Source organism: Perca fluviatilis, chromosome 14, assembly GCF_010015445.1.
Source record: "Perca fluviatilis chromosome 14, GENO_Pfluv_1.0, whole genome shotgun sequence".
Lineage (NCBI taxonomy): Eukaryota > Metazoa > Chordata > Actinopteri > Perciformes > Percidae > Perca > Perca fluviatilis.
This window is the reverse complement of record NC_053125.1, coordinates 37,385,702-37,413,528: the sequence shown is the minus strand read 5'-3', so window position 1 is coordinate 37,413,528 and position 27,827 is coordinate 37,385,702. Positions and strand designations below refer to the sequence as shown.

The following is a 27,827-nucleotide window of genomic DNA, read 5'->3' as shown; positions in this document are numbered from 1 at the left end:
TACCAATAACTTTGCCTGGTCCTAGGATGTAGTCATTAGTCATAGCCCAGGTTACGTATGATCTCTATAATAACCTTACCCTCCATAATGTTCCTACAGTAACCTACAGTCTGATAATACTTCTATACTCTGTCCCAAAATACTGTAAAACTTGGATTTCAAAAAATACTAGGCCTATAGTAGCCTATTTCTATAATATTAATATAATATTGTTCCAAAATTGGCCTACTATACAATTCCTATAATTCTTTTTCGTGATGGTTTTTACAGCCTAGGCTACAATGAAAAAGTCACATTTAGCAAACAAACACGTACAATATACAGGGTAACCCCAGGATCCTCCAACTTAAATTCAAGACTTTGTAAGACCTTTTTAATACCTCTTCGAATGAAATTCAATGCCAACTTCGTACCCATTCCGACAGAAGTATGAGGGGAACATGTCAAATCTGTTTACATTTTAAACCCTAGAAAATAATTATGTACAAGCAGGCTACTTGAATTAAATAAAACATTTAATTTAAATGATCAGTCATATTTAATATTTAAATGTATTATATCATAATATAATCCAATACAATAAGATATATTACACTGCATAATAGGCACTTTTACTTTTGGTAGGTATTTTGATAATACTTTTGTACTATTACTTAAGATGACATGATGTACTAAGTCTTCCACCTCAGTAAATCACCAACAGTCGTGCATGAATACGTGCTGCAATGTTTCAGCGTTTTGCAGCTCTGCTGCAGTAGAAGCTAACCGTTAACGTTACGTGCCAGTCACATGGTCTCTAAACAGTCCGCTCACAGTGAAGTCCTGCATGGATCAACAGACGTTAGAGTCCAGCGGCTGCTCGTTCTGTTTGTTATAACACCAGCCAGGTTCCAACACACACCGACACATTCATCACATCCTCCGCTCAGTTCAACCGATAACACCCCCCCGGTACCGGTCACAGAGGCGTGTTTACTTTGTGTCGTCCTCTGGTGCGTCCAGAGACGGGCTCCGGTCAGTTTGTAATTAGCCTACATTAGTAAATGTTCATTTTGTTTCAGTATGAACTTAATCCTAGGAAAGGCAAAAAAAAAATACAAGACCTTTGTAACTAAATCCAAAACTGAGACCGCTACTGCACGTCAACGAGTGAAAGCAAAGCAGTCACCTGATTTTTGCATAGTTTAAAGTGACAAATCGTGTCACCATATTTTGATGTCAAAATGCGTATCTAATACGCAAAATGCCTACAGGTTTGCAGGTCTGCATTTTGTGTTACAGCAATGAAAAATTATCCAGAGTTTGTGACTTCTGTTTCTCTGGATGTATAGTTTTGACAATGTGACTTCCGTTTTAACTAATGCTTGTTAGCAATCAAAAAGAAATACTAAGACAATACTAATCCTACTGGAAGATTTTGAGCATTGTTTTAATGAATCAAAGTGAAAGCACACTCACACTTCCTCAGAAAAGGTTTCAGCCTCTGCGCTCCACCAAGTTCCAGCCTGGAGGAAGAAACACAGTCAGAATGAGCCTTCAGAAACATCCCCATCTTTCATCTTCAAATTATATGAAACATCTCATGTTTCTAAGGTCAAAGATTAACTCTGAACATCAACATAATTGAGACATCCTCAACGTGCTTCAATAACAACGTAACTTATTAATAGGAGTTGAGTCTCAGCGGGGAAGAGATTCTCAGAACATAACTGTCTTCACTGTTATCACCAGGGCTGCTGGTACACACTGTGAACCAACAGTGAGCTCTGCTGTCTGTTCATACCTTAGTGTCCAGACTGCAGTGTGGATCCGCCTTCTAGCTGAAAGCAGCTTCTCTCCTGAGTCTCCTGGATGATTGTAGCTCAGAGAACACAGAGACACTGAGGAATCAGACCCTAACCCAAACCCAGGATAGAGAGGCTGAGTGAAGGTGGTGTTGAAGGTGTAGAGGTGGATCAGTGAGTCAGAGGAGACTGTGTAGAAGGACAGAGAGCCAGCAGGACCGTCCACATACACTGCTACTCTACCAGAGACAGAGGAGGAGATGTCTGTTCTGATATTATTGTGCCGGACAGAGTAACGATCATCAGAGCACTCCAGACTCCAGGACTGATCATTACCTCCAAACCAACAGTCTCTACTGCCTCCTCTCCTCCTGATTCCTCTGTAACTCACTGATATCTCAACATCTCCTCTCGTCTCAACCTCCCAGTAACAGCGACCAGTCAGACCATCTCTACAAAGCAGCTGAGGCCTGGAGTCAAACCTCTCTGGATGATCAGGATATGGCTGATACTCCATCACACGTGTCACCTTCCTGTTGTTGTCAGACAGTTTGAGGTTTCTGTTCACTGTGTTTGTGTCCAGTATGAGTTGACAGGAATCTGACGGAGAGAAGGAGACACAACACAGCAGCAGATTATCATCTAACACAGCTGATGGTTGATTTATGTGTGTCTGTGTGTGTGTGTGTGTCTCTGTGTGTGTGTCTTTCTGTGTGTGTCTCTCTCTCTCTGTGTGTGTGTGTATCTATCTGTGTGTGTGTGTGTGTGTCTCTCTCTCTGTGTGTGTGTGTGTGTCTCTCTCTCTCTCTCTGTGTCTGTGTGTGTGTGTGTCTCTGTGTGTGTGTGTCTCTCTCTCTCTCTCTGTTTCTGTGTCTCTGTGTGTGTGTGTGTGTGTGTGTCTCTGTGTGTGTGTGTCTCTCTCTCTCTCTATGTGTGTGTCTCTCTGTGTGTGTGTGTGTGTGTGTGTGTCTCTATGTGTGTGTCTCTCTCTGTGTGTGTGTATCTCTCTCTGTGTGTGTCTGTGTGTGTTTGTGTCTGTGTGTGTGTATCTTTCTCTGTGTGTCTGTGTGTGTCTGTGTGTATCTCCCTGTGTGTCTGTGTGTGTCTCTCTCTCTGTGTGTGTTTGTGTCAGTGTGTGTGTGTCTCTCTCTCTGTGTGTGTGTGTGTGTGTGTGTGTGTGTGTGTGTGTGTGTGTGTGTATCTCCCTGTGTGTCTGTGTGTGTCTCTCTCTCTGTGTGTGTTTGTGTCAGTGTGTGTGTGTCTCTCTCTCTCTCTCTGTGTGTGTGTGTGTGTGTGTGTGTGTGTGTCCAGCCTGGTCTCACTGAATTCCCTAAAATGGGCACGGACTGGTAACAGCTCATTCCGTGGTGGTGGCATGGAATGTGTGAAAATTCCGTGTGGCCACCACGGAAAACAATGCCAATGTAAAGTCAATGAGAAGATGACGTGGCACGGTAGTGAGTAGTATGTAAGGCCGGAATTCCACGTAAGGAGGTCGGTTGCGGTGGTGGATGGGTAAAACACAGGACTTTCACTCAGGAGAGCGGAGTTCGCGTCCCGCGTGTGGCGTTTGTCGGTTGTGTTTTTATTTTTTTATTTTTTTTAAGCGTGTCCCGCGTGTGGCACGGAACCGTAAGCCCACCCACGACCTTTTCCTGAACCCAACCGTCCCGTTCTTGTCGCGTGTCACGGAACCGTAAGCCCACCCACGACCTTTTCCTGAACCCAACCGTCCCGTTCTTGTCGCGTGTCACGGAACCGTAAGCCCACCCACCGTTTTTTTTCGGCGATCCGCGTGTCACGTAAGCCCGTATTTCATTTTCGGTGATCCGTGTTCATTACACAGAATTCTGCGGTGGGCCCATCACGGAATTTGGCGATCCGTTGGCGATCCGTGTTCATTTAACGGAATTATTCCGTGACAGTTCAACGGATTTTGTTGCAATTCCGTGAAACTGCCACGGATTTTGAGTTAAGGGTCCGTGCCCATTTTACGGAATTCTGTGAGATCAGGTTGGTGTGTCTCTGTGTGTGTGTGTGTGTGTGTGTTTCACTCTCTCTCTCTCTGTGTGTCTCTGTGTGTGTGTGTCTCTCTCTATGTGTGTTTCTCTCTCTCTCTGTGTGTCTCTGTGTGTGTGTGTCTCTCTCTATGTGTGTTTCTCTCTCTCTCTGTGTGAGTGTGTGCGTCTGTGTGTGTGTCTCTGTGTGTGTGAATATTGAATTGATTTGAGACATTTTAAGGTGTTTCCATTCAGTTTTGCATTGAATCACACAAGATTCAAGCAAACTTTTGCGAACAAAGTTTTGCTAGACAGAAGTAGTTGTTGTTTTTAATATTAGAAGCCAAGCTATAAGCTCTGATTGGCCTTTGGCCGAGGATCTGATCCAGATCATCTAAAAGGTGAACTTGCCTTATATTTTCCCTCCGGCACGCTGTGAGACAACTCTCTTTTTTAAGCCGTGTATCTCTGTTTGAGCTCCTTCCATTTACTCCGCAGGACGTCCCACGGCTTGTCGTAAGGGACACTCTTAAACGCTTAACGTGAAAAAGCTTAACGTGGTTTAATATCTAAACAACGATCAGTCATCACCAGATTTATCATGGTCATATCTTGTCATGAACACTTAAGCCTATCAAAAAAACTAAATCGAAATCCAACGATTATAGAAGTTATCTCATGTTAATGTGTCAGATAACGTCCATAATATTTGGACATTGGGTTAGATTTGACCGTTTTAAGTCGTTATGATGAGCAATATAGAAGAGGATTTTTTTGGTGATGAGTGGTCGTTGTTTAGGTACATTAAACCATGTTAAAGCTTTTTCACATTAGGACTTATAAAGCCAATGAGAACAGTGGAGAGTCAACCCCCAGCCGCTCCGCTGCCCTGAAGCAGAAACGCTTTATGTCAGATAACGTCCATAATAATTGGACATTGAGTTAGATTATTTGACAGTTTTCCGTAGTTATGATGGGTAATATGAAAGAGAAATTTGGTGATGATTGATCATTGTTTTGCTTTTTCCTCGCCATATACGGCTACTGATGAAGAAAACATTCACAATCGTTGGATTTCAATTTAGTTTTTTTGACAGGCTTAAGTGTTCATGACAAGATATGACCATGATACATCTGGTAATGATTGATCGTTGTTTAGATACATTAAACCACATTAAGCTTTTTCATGTTAAGCGTTTTAAAATGTCCCTGTCGTAACGTTTGTTGGTCATTTCCTTTGCGGGCTCCTGATAAATGATGGCGTTTCTTAGATTTTTGCTATCTAAAATAGCTGTTATATTTTTCTGGTAAATTAAATTAAAAAAGAATCTCGTCTCCTCATTTGTCCACTTGCATCTGTTTTTGTTTTGCAAACAGAGCGGAAATACTGGGCGGAAATAAACTGAAACTTCTTCTTCTTTGTTTTATTGCGGGTTGCAACCATGTAATGACCTAAAACTTGATCGCAATTCATTATTTATTCGGCAAATAACGTTTCCATCAGCGTTTATCGCATAAGCCGTATATCGATCAAGAGAAAATCCGATGAGACCGAGCGTATTTTCTTTGAGTCGATATTCATGAAATTCAATCGGATTTTAATGTTTCCATAAGGCATTTTTCATTCGATATCAATTAATTCGGATAAAAACGGATTGATGGAAACATAGCTTCTGTCTCTGTCTCTCTCTCTCTCAATTTCATTCAAATTGCTTTATTGGCATGAACTGCCCATATTCAAACTCTACACAGTTAATTTATATGATAAAAAAGTCTCAGAAGTTAATTTAGTGGTGGAGATGGAAATTGTAAAAAGTGTCCAGTTGTTTGCTGTTGCTACTACAGCAAACTCCCAATCTAGATTATAGAATCAATTGCTTTTTTATAATTTCCATCTGCTGTTTCATCACTAAATTCACTATTGAGACTTTTTTATGTTATAAATGAACTGTGTAGAGTTTGAATATGATCAGTTTAACAACCGTTGATGGCCAACTGCACATTTTCTCTGATGTTGTCAGAAGCTTCAGTCTGACAGGACAGCCAGCTGGTGGTGGCCGAGATCTCCTCCCTGCTGTCTGTCTGTCTGTCTGTCTGTCTGTCTGTCTGTCTGTCTGTCTGTCTCCTTGCTGGCCTCCAGTGATGCTCACAGACACTGCTGTCAGCTGGAAGTCTCTCAATAGAATCATGGACAAGTTGATTTCCTCAAATATGGCTCGTTTTCCGTCTGAACACGTTGTCATCAATATTACAGTTTTTTTCGATTGCTAAACGACAGTGGGCACAACTGGAGTCACATGTGCAAAACTCTAACTACAGTCTGCACAGCAGCAGTTCATGTGGACCAAACTCTAGTCCGTTTTTCATTTCTTGAACACAGTTTTCAAAACTCTACACACTTATCCCATGACTTTAACCACAACATGCACAACACTGTAGATTTACAGCACTTTGTTCAAATGCTAAGACACTGCTGTCAAAACTGTTAACCACACATTCAAAACAGAATAGATTTCAGTCTGGTGTCTATCAAACACTGCTGATTGCAATTTTAGCTGAAGCAAGTGTCTTGTTTTTGACTAGTTAGTGAACATATATGGTATTTATATAGAGAAAGCTCAGAAAGCCTTTTTTGTATACAAACACCAAATAAGAATGAAACAATTATGCACTATACTGTTTGAGAGAAACAGGTAAAAGAGCAAAGACACCAATATGTCCAGGTAAGATGTCTGAGGTTATGTACACAGCTATGAAAAAAAGTGAAAAACACTATATCTTTACAATAGTAAAACTGTGTTCTTACTGTTTTTCAGAAAGTTATGGCGGTGAAAGCAATAGAAACACCACATTCATTTTTATTTAGCGATGATGAAGACATCCAATGTGATGAAGACAACTTGCCACATGATGCTGGAGAGAGGCAGGATTAGTCACACTATTCTTTGGTACTGTTACGTATGTACCTATAGTTTTTTTCCCCAGTAATTCCATAAATTACTAGAGACAAAATACTATGTTGAAGAAAACTGCTGATTTCCATTCCTTCTTTTTTACCTTATGTAAAAATTGGTATGTTATACAATCTATATTTTTTAAACTATTGAGTAGTGTCAAGTCACTCAAATTGTTCAAACTGTAAAGATGAAAAAGTTTGTAATTTCTGTATTGGTGTTTGACGCTAGTGTTTTTACCCTCAGTGTGTTCTGAGTGGTGGTGTGTGTTATCTCAGTGAGGCGTGTGCATAGTGTTTGGCTGCACTGAGCCTGTTTTGCAGGTGATGTGAACTGTTTAGCTCAGGTGACTGTTGGTAGTGCAGACTGTAGTTTGAGTTTTGCACATCTGACTCCAGTTGTGCCCACTGTTGTTTAGCAATCGGAAAAAACTGTAACAAGGTTTAAAATGACCCATTTTTCAAATTTCAAAATCAGAAATCAAATAACGAAAAACTACGTGGGCTGTACAAAAGGCCGTCAATCAGGAGTGATAGTTGTGAGAACATGTTGGAGAATAGCGCGGACACACACCTCACACCGCACGCACCACCGGAGAAAAAAGTGAGAGAAAGAAAAAGGAGAGGTGGCAGTTAGGACGATGACTGACTACCCGGTTGAGATTGTGTGTGTGTGTGTGTGTGTGAGATTGTGTGTGTGTGTGTGTGTGTGTGTGTGTGTGCGTCCTCGAGATCTGACCACACACAAACACACATAGCAGAGCTACCCACACCCATGTTTCTACTGTTGCTTAATTAAATAAAACATCAAAAGAGAGAAGTTGTCTGAGTCCATGTTTTAAACAGACACACCTGGGGTGAAGTTGGGAACCAAAATCAGCTTTAAATACAGTCCTAATCTAGTCCTCACTAACACGTATTTTAAGTGTTTCACGAATAGCCGCGCAAAAATGGCTCGCTAGCGCCCCCTAGAAAATTCAAAAAATTGAGCCCCTGCAGTGCGTTTAACATAGACCAACGAAACTTGGTAGACATAACATTTCAAGATGTACAAACAACTTCATTAGAGCCATACCCTAAACCCAACAGGAAGTCTGCCATTTTGATTTCAAAGCTCGAAATTAGTGTGATTTTGGCCATTTCCACATGTCGTACTTTAACTCCTCCTAGAGATTTCATCCAATCAACTTCAAACTCGGTCTGTTCCATCTTAAGAAGTTAAAGATGAAAATTTGTCAAAAGAAAAACTTTTTGTCATAGGGCGTGGCCGTGGCAGGGCGGCCATTTTGTGCGTTTCGCTGCGAAACAGAAAGTGGGTGTAACTCGAGTGTACGTTGTCCAACTGGCTCGAAACTTTTCAGGATTCATAAGAGTCCAACCCTGAGGACAAATAAAGGCCGATATTTACTTAAAGTCATAGCGCCCCCTAGTGGCAACAGGAAGTAGGCCTAAAAGTCAAGGTGTTATACTTTAACGAACTCCTCCTACAGATTTCATCCGATGGACTTCAAACTTGGTCTGTACCATCCCAACACCTTAACTATGAAAAGTTATTAAAAGAAAAACTTTGTCAGACGGTGTGGGCGTGGCAGCCATTTTGAGTGTTTAGCGATGAACAAAGAAGTTGTTGTAACCTGAGTGTACATTGTCGTATCTGCCCGACATTTCTCACGATGGAGATGAAGGGTCCAGGCCTGATGACATCTACAGGCCAAAATTGACTTTTGGTCATAGCGCCCCCCGCTGGCAACAGGAAATGCGCCTTATATGACAAACATCATCCGATTTACATGAAACTTATAATGTGTGGTCAACATGTGATACTGAGCCGTCCCTATACTTTAACCACGCCCACATACTCAGGCCACGCCCCCTTTCATAAAATTTCAACTGTTTAAGGTATACCCTTGTGTGAGGTATCATTGAACTCAGCAGAGACTTCATTCTTCATTGGTGATGGTTTGACCCGCCCCCTATGCTTAAGCTACGCCCGCTTTCATAACATTTCAACCGTTTAAGGTATACCCTTATGTGAGGTATCATTGAACTCAGCAGAGACTTCCTTCTTAATTGGTGATGGTTTGACCGCCACCTATGCTTTAGCCGTCCCCCTTTTCACAGCTAATGAACCGTATGACGTAGAGTCTTGTGTGAGGTATCGTCGAACTCAGCGGGGAGTTCCCTTTTCATTGTTGACGATTTGCGGGGTCTCAGGGCCGCACAAATGCACGGTCGCAACGAGCGGCGTCTTTAATGTTAAATTGAAATTGAAAAGCCAAATATTACATCCAAATGGAAAAGCCAAAAGGAAAATTAAAAAAATAATAATATTTTGAATTTGATCTTGCTTTGTTTTCTCTTTGGACTTTCAATTTCTCTTTGGACTTTCAATTTGAATTATGAATAAATATTTCCTCCATAGTGGTGGAGTCTGCATGAGAAAAGTGTTAACGGATTTTGGAAAATGTGGTCATTGACTGCATTTTGTGTTAAAACAATGAAAAATGATCCACAGTTTGTGACTTCTGTTTCTCTGTGTGAATAGTTTTGACAATGTGACTTCTGTTTAACTGATGCTTTTTAGCAATCGAAAATAAATACTAAAACAACACTAATCCTACTGTAAGATGTGGAGCCTTGTTTTTATGAATCACAGAGAAAGCACACTCACATTTCCTCAGACCAGGTTTCAGCCTCTGCTCTCCACAATGTCCCAGCCTGGAGGAAGAAACAAAGTCAGAATGAACCTTCAGAAGCTTCCTCATCTCTCATCTTCAAAATACATCAAACATGTTTCTAAGGTCAAAGATTAACTCTGAACATCAACATAATCGTGACGTCCTCAAAGTGCTCCAATAAGAATGTAACGTATTAATTAGTAGTACAACCCCAAACCAAAAAAAGTTGGGACAGTATGGAAAACAAATAGAAAACGGAAGTAGTGATTTCTAAATGTACTTTGACTTGTATTTCATTGCAGACAATGTGAACACAAAATATTTCATGTTTTGTCTGGTCAACTTAATTTCATTTGTAAATATACATCCTTTCCTGTCATTCAGACCTGCAACACATTCCAAAAAAGGTTGGGACAGGAGCAATTTAGGGCTAGTAATAAGGTAAACTGGTTAAATAATGATGTGATTTGAAACAGGTGATGTCAACAGGTGATTGTAATAATAAGTTGGTAAAAAAGCAGCATCCAAGAAAGGTCTAGTCCTTTAGGAGCAAAGATGGGCTGAGGATTGCCAGTTTGCCAACAAATACGTGAGAAAATTATTGAAATGTTTAAAAACAATGTTCCTCAAAGAAAGATAGGAAGACATTTGCTTATTTCACCATCAACAGTTCATAACATAATTAAAAGTTTCAAGGAATGTGGAGGAATTTCAGTGGTTAAAGGACAAGGGCGCAAGCCTAAGCTGAACAACCGTGATCTCCGATCCCTCAGGCGGCACTGCATCAAGAATCGTCATTTATCTCTAATCAATATCACCACATTGGCTTAGGACTACTTTGGCAAACCTTTGTCAAGTACCACATTTCGTAGTTACATCCACAAAAGCCAGTTAAAACTGTACTGTGCCAAAAGGAAGCCCTATGTTAACAGTGTCCAGAAGCGCCGTCGACTTCTCTGGGCTCAGAGGTATCTGGGATGGACCATCACACAGTGGAAACGTGTACTGTGGTCAGATATATCAGTATTTCAGGTATTTTTTGGGACAAATGGACGCTGTGTGCTCCGGACCAAAGAAGAAAAGGATCATCCAGACTGTTACCAACAAGTCCAAAAGCCAGGGTCTGTCATGGTATGGGGTTGTGTCAGTGCCCTTGGCAAAGGTAACTTGCACTTCTGTGATGGCACCACTAATGCTGAGAAGTACGTAGAGATTTTGGAGCACAATATGCTGCCTTCAAAAAGATATCTTTTCCAGGGACGTCCATGCATATTTCAAAAAGATAATGCAAAACCACATTCTGCACACATTACAAAGTCCTGGCTGCGGAGGAAGAGGGCACTTGACTGGCCTGCCTGCAGTCCCGACCTGTCGCCAATAGAGAATGTGTGGTGCATATTGAAGCGCAAAATGCGACAACGAAGACCCCGTACTGTTGCCCACTTTAAGACTTGTTTGCAGAAAGAATGGGACAAAATTACACCTGAAACACTTCATCACTTGGTGTCTTCAGTCCCTAAACGTCTTTTAAGTGTTGTGAAAAGGAATGGCAACATTACAAAGTGGTAAATGCTTTACTGTTCCAACTTATTTTGAAATGTGTTGCAAGAACCAAAATAGGAATTTAGTTTTTTTGAAAAAAATAAAAATAAAAATCATGAGGAACACATTCAATTATGTGCTGTTGTATTGACTGCAGTGAAATACAAGTCAAAGTACATTTAGAAATCACTACTTTCTTTCTTTATTTGTGTTTTCCATACTGTCCCAACTTTTTCTGATTTGGGGATGTAATTATTAGGAGTTGAGACTCAGCGGGGACGAGATTCTCAGAACATCAGTTACTGTCTCCACTGTTATCACCAGGGCTGCTGGCACACACTAGGAACCAATAGTGAGCTCTGCTGTCTGTTCATACCTTAGAGTTTCCAGTCTGCAGTGTGGATCCTCCCGTCTAGCTGAAAGCATCTTCTCTCCCGAGTCTCCTGGATGATTGTAGCTCAGGTCCAGCACTCTCAGATGGGAGGGGTTGGATCTCAGAGCTGAAGCCAGAGAAGTACAGCCTTCCTCTGTGATCAGACAGCCTGACAAACTGGACAGACACACACACACACACACAGCGAAAATGACTTGAATTTACAATAATAATAATGAATTCATTTTCATCATGTCTTTCTTCATCAGTGTACATTTCCTAATTTTTGCTAAATGTTAAATTGTCTCAGCAGTCCACTTTTTTGAAATACATTGTTGCTAAAATGCAGTCAAATGCCACACGAATTAGACACAAAGTAATTTGTCTTAAATCTGCATTAATTCATTTTTGACCTCTCACTCAACCGACAAACTTCTGCAGTCCAACATAAGAGAAAAATAAAGTGGAAGAGTCTGTAGAAATACTGGATTTAGAAGTTGGTATAAAACCTGACAAGTTGGTAAAGCCCTAGGGCTTTCTTATCACAGCTGGTAGATAGAGGACATCTGTAAGATCACAGAAAACCTTTATGATGCAGCCAGCTGCACTGGGACTGACATGTGAGTGAGTCACAGAGTACCCTGAGGTTAAAAATGTCTCCACAAACCCTCAAGAAAAAATGTTGGCTCTTAAGCTGCTAGATGTTGAACTTTCTTTACCAGCTAGTGTCTAACTGTGTCTGTCTGCTGTTGGCTGCTGGGCAGGTAGTGTATAGTGGGTTCATCAGAGCTTATCGGATGCAAACAGCTGCATGCTGCAGCTGAAGAAGGTGCTGATGAGAGTAGTGAGACTGAATCATAAAATGGAAATTGTGGGCCAGGAATATACAACTACTAGCTGAAAGATTTTGGGTATCTTTTTTAACATACATTACCTTCTATGTCAAGCAACATTTAAATTGTTATTTGTTTAACAGAAGCTAAATCCTGACCTGAGAGTCTCCAGTTTACAGTGTGGACTCTTCACTCCAGTAGAAAGCAGCTTCCCTCCTGAATCCTTGAGTTCGTTGTTGCTCAGGTCCAGCTCTCTCAGACTAGAGGACTCTGAGCTGAGAACTGAGGACAGATCTTCACAGCTTCTCTCTGACAGGTTACAGCCACTCAGCCTAAACATATGTACAGAACATATGTAAAAAGAAATCTTTGATATTTATTACACTTATATTTAGGTAGGCATTACTATTATCATGAAAAAGTGGGTAACTGAAGAAAAATGAAAACAGTGTGTGACAGATCTGGTTCCCCCTTTACAAGTTTATTATTCCTGACCTGAGAGTCTCCAGTTTACAGTGTGGACTCTTCACTCCAGTAGAAAGCAGCTTCCCTCCTGAGTCCTTCAATTCATTGTTACTCAGGTCCAGCTCTCTCAGACTAGAGGACTCTGAGCTGAGAACTGAGGACAGATCTTCACAGCTTCTCTCTGACAGGTTACAGCGACTCAGCCTAAACATGTGTACAGAACATATGTAAAACAAAAAAGAAAATCTGTATTTGATATTTATTACACTTATATTTAGGTAGGCATTACTATTATCATGAAATAAAGTGGTTAACTGAAGAAAAATGAAAACCCTGTGTGACAGATCTGGTTCTCCCTTTACAGGTTTATTATTCCTGACCTGAGAGTCTGCAGTTTACAGTGTGGACTCTTCACTCCAGTAGAAAGCAGCTTCCATCCTGAATCCTTCAGTTCATTGTTACTCAGGTCCAGCTCTCTCAGACTAGAGGAATCTGAGCTGAGAACTGAGAACAGATCTTCACAGCTTCTCTCTGACAGGTAACAGCCACTCAGCCTAAACATATGTACAGAACATATGTAAAAAGAAATATTTATTTGATATTTATTACACTTATATTTAGGTAGGCATTACTATTATCATAAACTAAAGTAGATAACTGAAGAAAAATGAAAACACTGTGTGACAGATCTGGTTCTCCCTTTACAGGTTTATTATTCCTGACCTTAGAGTCTCCAGTTTACAGTGTGGATTCTTCACTCCAGTAGAAAGCAGCTTCCCTCCTGAATCCTTCAGTTTGTTGTTACTCAGATCCAGCTCTCTCAGACTAGAGGACTCTGAGCTGAGAACTGACAGCGCTGCACAGCTTCTCTCTGACAGGTTACAGCCACTCAGCCTAAACATATGTACAGAACATAAGTGCAAACATGTTTATCTGTATTTGATATGACTTACACTTATATTTGAGTAACTACCAGGAAAAGAAAAATGACAACACCTTGTGAAAGATTTGGGCTCCCTTTTGTCACTCATGTTATTATCACCACCTAGTCAACTGCCTGTTTCGTGGACTCTCTCAAAGAAGCGAGAGTGATCCCTCTCCAAAAGAAAGCCACACTCAACCTGTCTGAAGTTAACAACAACAGACCCGTCTCTCTTCTTCCGTTTCCTCCAAAACACTCAAACCTGCTATCTTCATCAAACTTTCTTCTCATCTTCACTAGAACAACCTTCTTGATCCCAACAATTTTTGTTGTCTCTGTCGCTGTCACTGAGAAGCTTGAAACTGCATGAGCGGCCTCTCTCCATCTGTGGTCATCCTTCTGGACCTTTCTGCTGCATTTGAAGTAGTGAACCACCAGAACCCCATCTTCACCCATCAGGATCTGTGTCTCAGTTTCTGCACAATCTCTGCTCAGACCTCAAAAACCGCACCTACCGGGTAATTTTGAGAGAATATGTGTCAGAACCTTGTCTACTCACAATGGGATCCTTCAAGGCTCTGTCCTGGGCCCCCTCCTCTTTTCTCTGTACACCATCTTCCTCTCGGTTCTGTTTTTCACTCACACAGCTTTTTCTTCCACAACTATGCAGATGATAGCTGACATATTCTCTCTTTTTCACAGTCAGAAAAACAAGTACCAGAAAGTATCTCTGCCTGTCTAACTGACTTCTCTCACTGAATGTCCACACACCAGTTGAAAGTCAGCATGACAAGACTGAGCTGCTTTTCCTTCCAGGGAAGGCCTCTTCCACCCTGATTGACATCTCTGTGGTAGTCCCCATCAGGACTGCTAGGAACATGGGTGTGGCACTCAACGGCCAACTCTCCCTCTCGCCAACATTGCTGCAACAACTTGATCGTGTAGATACATGCTGCATAACCTCAGAAGGATACGGCCTTTTCTGACCCTCAGGTTCTGGTTCAGGCTCTTGTCAATGGCCAATGTGCTTGCTGCTCCCTCATTGCGAGGGACACCTATAGTCACTCAAAAGAATCCAGACTTTTTGCAGTCTTGCCTCCTAAATGGTGGAACAAGCTCCTCCTTGACATCAGGACAGCAGAAAGTCTACACATCCTCCACTGTAGGCTTAAAACACATCTCTTCCAACTGCGCCTAAGAAGATGATGGTTTTATAAAAGAAATTGCACTTACATGTATTTTAGCTTATTTGAAGCTAATGTATCTTCTATGTGATTCCTGCTCTTTTTAGTTTGACCTACATGGTTGACTGCACTTGACAGTCACTGTAATTCACTTTGGATAAAAAGCATCAGCTAAATATAATATAATGGATCACTCTTTAAAGCTATAATATTCCTGACCTGATAGTCTCCAGTTTACAATGTGGACTCTTCAGTGCAGTAGCAAGCAGCTTCCCTTCTGATCTATATTTGAAATGACTTAGGCTATGTTCAGACTGCAAACAAAAGTGGCCCAAATCTGATATATTTGGGGTCAAGTGACCAGGTCAGACTTCTTCAGAAGTAGTGTGATCATTCAAATCAGATTTAGACCACATTTTGAACAAACAAGGAGGATTTGATGCAATTTTTATGTCAATCTACATCGACATTTGTCACAATTATGTGCCGGCAGGAGTTAGCCCTAGACACAGACAGTAAAATTAAAAACATCACTAGGCATCCAAATGTTTTGATATATTGTGTCTTTGTGAAGTTATTCAGAATGCAGTCCCAATACTCTTGGCTCCGTCTCTGCATCCACACAGACCTCTTTAGTGAATTTGCAGCCATTACCTGGCAAAAGTCCAAAATAGCCAATTTGTCTCTCTCTCTCTTAATTCTTTTCCTCCTCAGCACCTGCTAATTAATGTTATGGCTGCCGTTAAACAACCATTTTGAAAGAAAAGGTAAAATGCTTCCTTCCTCCATAACCTCCCTAACTTTAGTGCAACAGCGTGCTGCGTCTGATGTCATTGTTATTGGTCTTTTGCGCACGCGGGTCAGTTCGAAACCGCAAACGGTTCAGACTGGAATCTGATATAGGCCACATTTTAAAAGGTCATGTGAACAGCCAAACAAAAAATCTGATCTGAGCAAAAAATCCAAATTAAGCATTTAGATATATAGTCACATCTGTTGGATCCCAATCATTCACACTATTTAATTTCAGCCTCAAATGAACTACAAAATGGCAGATCTTGTTTTAATGATTTGGCTGCATTAATCTGTGGAGGTACAATAAAACTGAAGAAACAAATGGCAGGTTTTTCAATTAATCAACTAATCAATTTGTTTTTAAACTAATAAATCTTACTATTTCTAAATCTTGACTCTCAGTTGACTAAAACATTCATTAGTTGAGATCATCCCTACACATCTGATACAGTTAGAATCTTCAGTAATCTGTGCACTTACAAAGCTTTTTTGGAGGCTTTGACCACTGGCAGCAGCCTCAGAAGAGCCTCCTCTGAAGCACAATATTTCTTCAGGTCAAACACGTCCAGATCTTCTTCTGATGACAGTAAGATGAAGACCAGAGCTGACCACTGAGCAGGAGACAGATTATCTGTGGAGAGACATCCTGAACTCAGGGACTGTTGGATCTCCTTCACTAGAGAACGATCATTCAGTTCATTCAGACAGTGGAACAGATTTATGCTTCTCTCTGCAGACTGATTCTTACTGATCTTCTTCTTGATGTACTCCACTGTTTCCTGATTGGTCATTGAGCTACTTCCTGTCTGAGCCAGCAGGTCTTGGAGGAGATCCTGATTTGTCTGCAGTGAAAGACCCAGGAGGAAGCGAAGGAACAAGTCCAGGTGTCCGTTTGGACTCTGTAAGGCCTTGTCAATAGCAAACCTGTGGACCTTAGACATCATAGATTTTTTGCTGAAAAACATTTGCCCTTTTTCAACCCATCTTTTCCCAAACATCACATTCTTGTTTCTGTTAATTACTTCCATCTCTACATGAAGAGCAGCCAGAAACTCTTGAACACTCAAATGGACGAAGCTAAACATCTTTCTTTGGTCATTCTTTCCCCGACTTTCCTTTTTGAAGATTTCTGTGAAAAATCCTGAGCACTTCGAAGCTCCACTGATGTCAATGCCACTCTCTTCAAGATCTTTCTCGTAGAAGATCAGGTTGCCCTTTTCCAACTGATGGTAAGCCAGTTTTGCTAATGACTCAATGTACTGATTGCACTTTTCTGAGTCATACTCTTCTGGGTCATACTTCTCCTTTGTCTGATGAATCTGAAACAGCAGGAATTCTGCATACATTTCAGTCAGGGTCTTGGGCAGCTCTCCTACCTCTCTGGTTTTCATCATTTTTTCCAGAACTGTAGCAGTGATCCAGCAGAAGACTGGGATGTAGCACATGATGTGGAGACTTCGAGATGTCTTGATGTGGGAGATGATTCTGTCGGCCTGCTCCACATTTCTGCCAGCCTGCTTCTGATCTGTGAATCTCTTTCTAAAGTACTCCTCCTTCTGTGGGTTGGAGAACCCTCTGACCTCTGTCGTGATGTCTACAAAACCAGAGTGGATCTGATTGGCTGCTGCAGGTCGTGTGGTTATCCAGAGACGAGCAGAAGGAAGCAGTTTCTTCTTGATGAGGTTCGTCAGCAGCTTGTCCACTGAGGTCGGCGCTGTCACATCAATTTTAACTGCCTTGTTTTTATTGGTGGAACAGTCCAGATCAAGGCGGCTCTCATCCAGTCCATCCAAAACAAACAGAAGTTTGAATTCACTCCTGTCAAAGTTGGTGTTTCCTGTTGACTGCAGCTTTGTAAATATGTGATTAAGAGCTTCTTTCCTGATGTCTTTGGTCTCCCAGATACATTCATGAATGAGCTCTGCCAAACATACCTTCTCTCCCTTCCATGAATTCAGCTCGCGGAAGGTGAAGGGGAAAACGAGATGCACATCTTGATTGGCTCTTCCTTCAGCCCAGTCCAACACAAACTTGTGCACAAGAAATGTTTTTCCAATTCCTGCGATACCCTTGGTCAGCACTGTTCTTATGGAGCTATCTTCTCCAGAGGGGTGTTTGAACATGTCACAAGTTTCAATTGTTGTATCTGTATCTGCTGGCCTCACTGTCTCAATCTGCCTGACCTCATGCTGTGTGTTGATGTGTACGTTACCCCCAGCTGTGACAGTCAGATGTGTGTAAATCTTATCCAGAGGTTGTTTCACCTCCGTCAACCCTTCTTTTAGTTGCTTGTAACGGTCTTTGAAGTTTGGCTGAATCATTTCTTGGTATTTTGAGATGTGCCGTGCTGGCTTTGGTTCTGGAACCATCCCTGTGTTGAACACAAATATAAAAATATAAAGTATGAGGCTGTTTGTCTACAGATGCAGAAGCATTATAGCCTGGCTGATATGTTCACTCTTTTATAAAAGCATTGAATGTGGGACACTTATACTGAATGGGGCCCTAAACATATTTAGAAATGGAGCCATCGCAAAGACTCCTTGAGGTGGCAATGGCTTCCATTTTCTTTCCGTCATAACCCAATAATGCATATTGCATCATATCTCCTTAACCACACATGAAAACACAGAATACGTGAGTTTTGATTGAACTGTTCAGGTGCATGGTTAGTTGGGGTGAATTTAGTGACATTGTTGAAGGAAATATCAGTATCTGAGGATATAGGTTAGATTTTATCACTAAGCAGGCAATGTGGCATCATGACTTTGGGTGAACATACACGCCACTTTCCTAAAGCCAACTGGCGTGTTATCTGTACACATTTTAATTACGTGCCATCGTCACGTGCCGTGTTATTCCAAGATCGTTCAGTTTTATCGTGAGAACAACGTCGCACGCATGTAAAAGTTTGGGTTTAGGAAAAGAACATTGGGGAAGGCTTTATTAAAACAAAAACACAACAACAAAAAAACGATTCACAAATGCCACACAAGGGAAACGGTCTCCTGGGTGAAAGTGCTGTGTTTTAACCATCCACCACCCCAACCAACCTCCCTACGTGGGCTTCCGCCCTTTCATACTATTCGCCAGGGCCTTATTTCACACGCTAAAGCAAGGTAATATAACTCAATGGAGGCCAAACGGCGTGGAAACACACGCTAAAAAGCGAGTATGCGTCTTTATAACACAAATAATGACAACCCAATTGGCATGTCCTACATATGCCATTTCACGAGATCAGTTTGAAGCCGGACAATACAGTGACTGTAAAGAGTAGAACTATATAGAAACCGAGCGCATTTAATTCCCGATCCCATCGGAGGGGAAATAATTCTCTCTTCTCCATTGACTTTGTGTTGCCTGAATGTTCCTTCTTGTCAATGCCGTCTGATAGTAAAAAACGTAAAAATGCTGTTTGTTTTGGTGGGATTACCTACAAAGTTTCTGTGCGCTGCCGAACCGAAAAAAATTATTCTTTGTTAATTTACTAATCAAATATATAGTCCTGTAAGGTAAGGACTACTAGACCACCCTGGTCTCACTGAATTCCGTAAAAAAATGGGCACGGACTGGTAACAGCTCATTCCGTGGTGGTGGTACGGAATGTGTGAAAATTCCGTGTGGCCACGACGGAGAACAATGCCAATGTAAAGTCAATGAGAAGATGACGTGGCACGGTAGTGAGTAGTATGTAAGGCCGGAATTCCGCGTAAGGAGTTTGGTTGGGGTGGTGGATGGGTAAAACAGAGGACTTTCACTCAGGAGAGCGGAGTTTGCATCCCGCGTGTGGCGTTTGTCGGTTGTGTTTTTACTTTATTTTTAAATTTTTTTTTTTAAGCGTGTCCCGCGTGTGGCACGGAACCGTAAGCCCACCCACGACCTTTTCCTGAACCCAACCGTCCCGTTCTTGTTGCGTGTCATGCAAGCCCGCACACGACCTTTTCCTGAACCCAACCGTCCCGTTCTTGTTGCGTGTCACGGAACCGTAAGCCCACCCACGACCTTTTCCTGAACCCAACCGTCCCGTTCTTGTTGCGTGTCATGGAAGCCGCGCGCACGACCTTTTCCTGAACCCAACCGTCCCGTTCTTGTTGCGTGTCACGGAACCGTAAGCCCACCCACGACCTTTTCCTGAACCCAACCGTCCCGTTCTTGTCGCGTGTCACGGAACCGTAAGCCCACCCACCGTTTTTTTTCGGCGATCCGCGTGTCACGTAAGCCCGTATTTCGTTTTCGGCGATCCGTGTTCATTACACGGAATTCTTCCGTGGGCCCATCACGGAATTTGGCGATCCGTTGGCGATCCGTGTTCATTTAACGGAATTATTCCGTGACAGTTTAACGGATTTTGTTGCAATTCCGTGAAACTGCCACGGATTTTGAGTTAAGGGTCCGTGCCCATTTTACGGAATTCTGTGAGATCAGGTTGACTAGACAGTCAGAAGAACAGTATGAGGGCATGCCCTGACAGTAACTAGGTAAGGACTACTAGCCAGTCAGAAGCAGAGTATGAGGGCGTGCCCTGACAGTACCTACGTAAGGACTACTAACCAGACAGAACCAGAGTATGAGGGCATGCCATGCTAGCAGCTATAGGCAAGCATTATAACGTGTGTTACATTGTAGTACACCATAATTAACTTGTTGGAGAATGGAATCACTAACTTACTTGGACTATATTTTTTCAAACTTTAAAAGTACACTTTGTCACTCAGGGCTTCCATACTGACCAGAGAATACAGAAGCTTACCTTTGCTCTGAGAGGAGGGAGTTCCACTGTTCTCTGAAGTCTCTCCAACATCACTGACATCCACTGACTCTGTGTGGAAATGCGTAGTAACATTTAAATTATCATTGATACTTTACTGTCCTAAACGGCAACGGCAATCACCGAAAAGGTACTGTTACAATTAAATTAAATTAAATTAAAAGACACTTAAATACTCCTCACAGTCAGTCAACTCATTACATACACTATGTCACTGTGATGCAAAAGCACACTTCATTCTTTCTGCCTGAAAATACATATTAAAAAGGTTGACTGACCTTCTGGTCCTGAGCTGGTATCTGGCAGACTCTGCACTAGATCATTCCTGTTGATCTTCTCTAAAACCTTCTTGGTCACCTTCAGAGCTCCATGAAGTTGATAGGTATTCACTATCAGAGTTACTGTGTCCTGCCTTTCTGCATCCTCCAGCTTGGCCACTTTGATGCTTTGGTAGCCTTCCAGGATATCTTGCTGCAGATACCATTTGAATGTCTTAAATTCATCTTCTTTTAAATTCTCCAGAGTGTTGAAAAGGTCCACTGCCGTCATCGTGGTTTCCTGCTAAAAATCAGACAGTTCTGTCAAATTGAAGTAAAACTGTAACACAAATGTCTCAGAGAAGCAACAGGAGTTCTAATTTGTCAACACATGAGCTGGTGGGATTTATGTGCAGAGTCTGGCCAATTAGAGCTCCAGCTGTTGCTCTGTGGGTCCAGTGTTTAGGATCTAGTGGTGAGTTTGCACCTCCCATGTTATTAAATGCAGAATTTAACTGCACAACAGCTGCTAGCAACAGCAACAAGATCAGGAAAACCATCGGTAGTCAAAGTTCATGTTCTTCTGGAAAAGGGTCATGTGATTGGGGCGTGACGAATCAGGGAAGGACACTGGGGGACCGATAACACCCAATCAGGAAGCCAACATGGGTCTCTACTTCCGGTTTTCCAAATCCACGATTGGATTTTTGATTTAAACTTTTTAGTGATAGAATGCCAAAATAAGAGCCATGAAATGACAGAAGGTTACTTTACAACAACAGTTTGAGTTTCTCAGAGTTTACAAATGAGGAAATGTGCTGCGAAATAAATTATATTTCAGTTTTTGTATTTATTTAAAATCCACAAGAGGTTTAGGAAAACCACAATGACTTGTCTTGATCCAGCAGGACCTCTGAATGGTACATATGAAAAGCAACAACAACATTGTTAGACCGTGTACAGATAATGATGTGACCATGGTCTGGGAGCCTTAAACTAGGCCTAGACATACGTCGCCATTTTCAAAGATCTCCATTTGTGTCCGTCCAGACTACGAAAAAGAACCAGAGTTTTCAAACCCAAATGTGGGCAGCGCTGTTTTCCAAATGTCTCCATTTTAGGGGCTCAGAAACATTGTAGTAGTGTCGATACGAGGCGTAAACATAGCAAAAGATATTTGTCTTAAACCCAAACAGAGCCGTGTAGATGTAGCCTGAGTGCTTAGCTTGACATGGAGAACTGTCAACTCTGACTTGGAGGAAACTAACAAAGCTTTCTCACACCCAATGCACAAAAGAAAAATGGTGTTGAAGTACTTTCAGGCTCTTTAAAGGGGTGATAGAATGCAAAACCGATTTTCCCCTGTCATAGTTGAATAACGACAGTTCGGTGGGTAAATAGGACATACATGGAAGCTCAAAGTCCCACTGACACCCCTTTACTATGGAAATCTCATATTTTGAAACTGCCGCTGAAAACGGGCGAATCCCAACAAAGCTGGAAGTTGACGTCAACCTCCCAAAAACCGGAACCTTTGTCAGCCCATGGGTGTATTAAGAGAACGGTCACGCCCCAACATTTACATAGGCTACACAACTGACCTGAGATCAGGTAGTCTTCCGAATCTAGGTCGCACAGATCTCTGCTATTCCATTACAAAATTCACTTCTGAAACTTTTTTATGCGAGAAATTAACTATGTAAAGCTCAAATATGGGCCGTTTTACGAAAATGGATGGCTAATTGCAAATGTTGTCCGACTGTGTGTCGGAGTTCAGCGCTGGTGCTGCCTGTGTTGCTGCCTCGCCGCCCAGCCTGCCTTCCTTCACACACCCCGGCCTGCTCTGAGGTACTTGGAGCTCGGTCATGACTGGCAGCCCACAGCACTCCATACCCGCGCAAAGTCACCGGTTTTTGGATAATGGACTACTACACGCCGGTGCTCTGACAGAGCTCCAGGGCCTGCAGTTCCCCTCTTCCTAATGCCAGGTGTGTGTGAGTGAGAGCGCGGTCAGAGAGCTTGTTACGCCAGCAATCTCTTACCACAGGTTCCAGTTAATCGTATAATGTGTGTAATTATAATGTGTTGAGTTATTTAAACAAACGATCGGTGAAATACACGCCTCTTGTCTGCGAGTCTCATTGATAGAGCCTGCGGCTGGATGGAGCTATAGCTATAATTCCAATTACTCTGGAATTCACAAAAATTCATTAACTTGAAATCGGACACCGTTGTTAGCTTTATAAAACATTTAGTTAGATGTTATATAACTGGCTTGACGAAATTCAAACTGCAAATATACTCTGAATGACGAAAATGAAGCTATCAGTGATTTGTAGCTACACACAGCTAGGATTGAAGGGACAGTCGCAGCTAACGAAACCCTTACAGCTCACAAATATTCATTAACTTGAAATCGGACACCGTTGTTAGCTTTATAAAACATTTAGGTAGATGTGTAAGTGGCGGGGCGAAATTCAAACTGTAGCTAAATATACTCTAATTACGACCAAAAATGAAGCTAACTAGCCGCAATCTTGTACACCTAGGATTGTAGGGACAGTTGCAGCTAACGAAACCCTTACAGCTCACAAATATTCATTAACTTGAAATCGGACACCGTTGTTAGCTTTATAAGACATTTAGTTAGATGTGTAAGATGCGTGACGAAATTCTAACTGTAAATATACTCGAATTACGACCAAAAATGAAGCTAGCTTACTAGCCGCAATCTTGTACACATAGGATTGTAGGGACTGTCGCAGCTAACGAAACCCTTACAGCTTACAAATATTCATCAACTTGAAATCGGACATCGTTGTTAGCTTTATAAAACATTTAGTTAGATGTGTAAGTGGCGTGATGAAATTCAAACTGTAAATATACTCGAATTACGACCAAAAATGAAGCTAACTAGCCGCAATCTTGTACTCCTAGGATTGCAGGGACAGTCGCAGCTAACGAAACCATTACAGTTCACAAATATTCATTAACTTGAAATCGGACACCGTTGTTAGCTTTATTTAGTTAGATGTGTAAGTGGCGTGACGAAATTCAAACTGTAAATATACTCGAATTACGACCAAAAATGAAGCTAACTATCTGTGATTTGTAGCTACACATCGATAGGATTGAAGGGACAGTCGCAGCTAATGAAACACCTAGCTAAACTTCACAAATATTAATTAACTTGAAATCGGACACCGTTGTAAGCTTTATAAGACATTTAGGTATATGTTGTATAGCTAAGTGGCGTGACATTGTGTGTAACATGTGGTAAGAGATTGCTGGTGTAACAAGTTCGCTGACCGCGCTCTCACTCTCACTCAACGGGCCATTTAGATAGCAGGAAGAGGGGAGTTGCAGGCCCTGGAGCTCTGTCAGGTCTGCCAGCCTAACGGAGCTCACAGAAGGCCGGGGTCTGCGAAGGAAGGCAGGCCGAGGCGGCGATGCAGCAGCACCGCCGCTGAAGTCCGACACACAGTCTTACCATATTTGCAATTAGCCATCAATTTTCGTAAAACGGCCCATATTTGAGCTTTATATAGTTTATTTCTCACATAAAAAAGTCTCAGAAGTGAATTTGGTAATGAAACCTTGCAGTGTCTGGAATATGAGATTCTGTCGCTTCTCTAATGGTTGTGTATTGGGGATTCGCTCAACCAATCAGCGCGCATCTCTAATGTCTGCCTATGGCAATTCGCTCAACCAATCCGCGCGCAGCTCATCTAAATATTTACGAGCATACCATATTTGGAAGAAAAGCTCTTGTTACAAATAGGGCCAAAACACAGGGATGCATAAGGGCCAATATAATATCAACCAGGCCATTTTCAGCCCAACCAATGTTAAATACCCCGTTAGGAGACCATAAGGAACAGTGTGAAATAGTTTATATAATCATTCTATCACCCTTTTAAGGATTTGATGCCAGTGAAAAAAGTCAACCTGACACCAGTTTATAGCTGAAACAGTGTCAACGGTCACTCAGATGTCTCAAGTTTTTGTTCCCATTTGTATGAAAATAAAAGACTATTTTTGTCTGTTATAAAAGGAGTGGACCGTGTGGATTGTAAGCTAGTTTCCAGTGAAGACGCAACCACAAGAACCCAACCACAACCAACATCATTCACTTTAAAAACTAAAACACAATTACATCTTTGGCTGCACAATATATCGTTGATGTTTTTTATCATCAAGATAACTTCTATGATAAACACATCTGGAAAGACTGCAATATTACACTCAGGGATTTTTTGAGTTAGTTGATAGAGTATCAGTAGAAAACTGCACTTGTAATTATATCTTTTTTATTGATGTCTTTTGTATTCAGTTCAACGTTCAATTTTGTTAAATAAAAGAATATTGGAAATAACTTAAATACTTTCTTTCTTATTCAACAAATAATGTGTTGTATTTTAGCAGAATACTAACAAAGTAGTCGCATATTCCCTCATATCGTGCAGCCCTAAGAAAAAGGTTGTGGGGACATTTTTTGTAGCACTTAGGAAGAAAATACAAAACCATAACAATGTGATATTTAAGGAGCCACAGATGAGCTATAGTTGTGCTATCAGTCCACTAGATGGAGTACTTTACCCCCACCATCTCCACAGAGATGGAGAGCAGACTGACTGAGTCAAACTAGAACAGGATGCACAAACAGTCAGATAACTCCAGTCATTACACAAGATAACACAACATCCAACATTAAAGACACACTTTAACCTTTTGGTCTAGAGCACATGTGCCAAACTCAAGGCCCTCTGGCCAAATCTGGCCCCTTGGAGAGTTAGATCCACCTGTATATCAATTTGGGTTCACAATAAATTTTGGCCCACCTAGTTGTGCGCCAAACCAAAAACACAGGAAAGTTTTTTTTTAAACTGCATTTACTTGAAATTCAAAGCAGAATTTGGTAGATTTGTCGACTCTGAGACTCAGAATTCCCCCAGAAGAGAGTTCACATTCAGGCTGTGAAAAAGGTTGTGCTTGATTTGCTAAATTCTATGATGGCTAAGAAACTCTTTTGATGACTTTCAAAGGGCTTCATGTCAACAAAAATGAGACAAAAAGCGTACAAAAATGTCGGAAAAAGAAACAAATTCAAAAATTCACAAAAAGCTAAGCCACAAAACAATGTCTGAACAAAAACAAAAATGAGGAAAAAAGCTACCAAAATGTTTAAAAAAGTGACATGCAGTAACAAAAAGCATGTCAATAAACTCTACACGTCTGGCCCTTGGTGTGATTCTCTTTTCCAGTGTGGCCCTCTGGGAAAATGAGTTTGACACCTGTGGTCTAGAGATTTTTGTAGATTAGTTGGCATCTGTCGCTTAAAAAAAGTGGTGTACAAAATTACTCATGACGAAATCTGAAAGGTACGCATACCCACCGAAATCAAAGTCTATGCACAGGAGAACAACACAGGCCCCGCCTCCCCAACATGGAGTCTCCTAACTTTGTCTCCAGGTAAAGACTACAAACAGCTGTGGGCGTGTAGTTTAGTGCTGTCAGAGAGTAAACAGCTGATCAAGTTTGAGTCAGAGAATAAAACGTCTTCAGGCTGTCGGAGCAGAAAGACACTTCCTCATTTCTCAGAAGTGAAGTGAAATCTAACTGGTTTCCTGTTGATTACATCTGACTTCACTGAACATATAAAGGCTAATTTTGGCCAAAAAGTCACAAATCACAGAAAAATTAATACATTATTTAATGAATATTCAGATCTACAAACATTAAACACCAGTGTTGACGTATATGATGAATCCCCCAAATATGAGGAGCGACAGCAGAGTTTCTTCATCAAAGGTGTGTAATGTTACCTGTCAGGCTGCTCACCTGTTAAAGTCCCGTCCAGATGAGGTCAGAGAGATGTCCTCCTCCTCCTCGTCCGTCTGCAGACACTGACAGACGCTGCTGCTGTCTGTGTTCATCACTTCCTCACACCTTTAAATCAAAACCTAGAAATGTCAGTATGATGTCAGAGCAGAGGGCTGGTCTGAGCTCTAGTTCAGCTAGTCAGAAGCAGCTGCAGCGTTACAAAAGCTGTTAGTCAGCACTCTTATGGCAGCTGGAGACACTGACACAACTCTAAAGAGTCCAAACTGCAGGAACACTGGAGCCCCAAAAGAAGAAGAAACAGAACAGGAAACAGGATCATTATTAAATGATGGAGGAACAACAGTCTATAAACTCATGACAGCAAACTAAAACTTACAGTGGCCCAGCCGGGTCAACACAAATGTAAACGCTACAAGTCTCTTTCTCAAATTCAAAGAGGCTTTATTAGCATGACCATATTTACACACAGTATTGCTAAAGCACATAAACAGGGAAACATGTTACACATTTACATCCAGTTGTACAGTACGATGCAGAAAATAGAGCATCAGGTTAACATTCATGATGTCAAAATGTAACAATAAAAACAACACTGATGGATATCATTAACAACATGAAAACAAGAATATTACAGTGTGTGTGTGTGTGTGTGTGTGTGTGTTGTGTGTGTTGTGTGTGTGTGTGTGTGTGTGTGGCAGGTAAAGACATATTCTGCTGCTAGACTGCAGCTCTCTGCGAGTTCTCCCAGCAGGAATGGTATTATATTGATGTTGGTTATTTTTTCAAATGTAGGGTGTTTGTGTTTGAATTTGGGGAAATATTTAGTACTGATTGGCTGCAGTTCTGTGCATTCTGTCAAGAAGTGAAGCTCTGTCTCAACTTCATCTCTCTTGCACAGCTGGCAGAAGCGCTCCTCTTTGGGGAGCCATGATTGTTTGTAGAGGCCTGTCTCGATGGCCAGGTTGTGCTCACTGAGTCTGTACTTGGTCAGTGTAGTTCTTAGTTTGGTATCACTAACTGTGGTCAGGTAGTCTGTCACACTATACTCTCTTTTTAGGGACAGATAGCTCTGTACTCTCTCTTTAGGGACAAATAGCACTGTAATCTCTCTTTAGGGTGACGCATAGCACTGTACTCTCTCTTTAGGGACAGATAGCACTACATTTTGCTTTGTGCTTTTGTTTGTGTGTTCCAGTTGGTGATGTAGTTTAGTTTCTGTTGTGTTATAATTTGGTTAACTCTGATTGGTTGGTTCCCAGAATGGTCCTGAGTCAGAAAACGGTCAGGAAGTGAATTGAGCGTCAGGACCAGCTGAGTGAGGGGACTCTTCTCTTTGCTCAGCTCTTGGTATCGCAGGGCTTTCTGCTGGTAGGAGTGGGGGGGGGTTACTGTTTTTTAGATATTTGATTGCACGTTTTTGAATTTT

General features: G+C 41.6%; 1 protein-coding gene across 1 annotated transcript; it reads right to left on the bottom strand.

The window, feature by feature from the left end:
• Positions 1-831: 831 nt before the first annotated feature.
• Positions 832-26,481, bottom strand: LOC120573339 (NACHT, LRR and PYD domains-containing protein 12-like). Its single transcript, XM_039823027.1, has 11 exons — positions 26,399-26,481; positions 20,579-20,861; positions 20,283-20,351; positions 16,010-17,900; positions 13,352-13,522; positions 13,009-13,182; positions 12,659-12,832; positions 11,334-11,507; positions 9,409-9,455; positions 1,784-2,384; positions 832-1,505 (listed from the first exon to the last, which is right to left on the bottom strand). Exons 2-11 carry the CDS (start codon positions 20,847-20,849, stop codon positions 1,430-1,432), a joined length of 3,648 nt encoding a protein of 1,215 aa, XP_039678961.1. The 5' UTR covers positions 20,850-20,861; positions 26,399-26,481; the 3' UTR covers positions 832-1,429.
• Between the last annotated feature and the right edge of the window lie 1,346 nt (positions 26,482-27,827).

Excerpts from the sequence above, each read along its gene's own strand:
- LOC120573339 (XM_039823027.1), bottom strand. The coding sequence starts at position 20,849 with ATGACGGCAGTGGACCTTTTCAACACTCTGGAGAATTTAAAAGAAGAT. Across the intron at positions 11,508-12,658 it reads TGTAAACTGGAGACTCTCAG|TTTGTCAGGCTGTCTGATCA; the intron begins GTCAGGAATAAT and ends GTGTCTGTCCAG. Across the intron at positions 1,506-1,783 it reads ACTGCAGTCTGGACACTAAG|GCTGGAACTTGGTGGAGCGC; the intron begins GTATGAACAGAC and ends TTCTTCCTCCAG.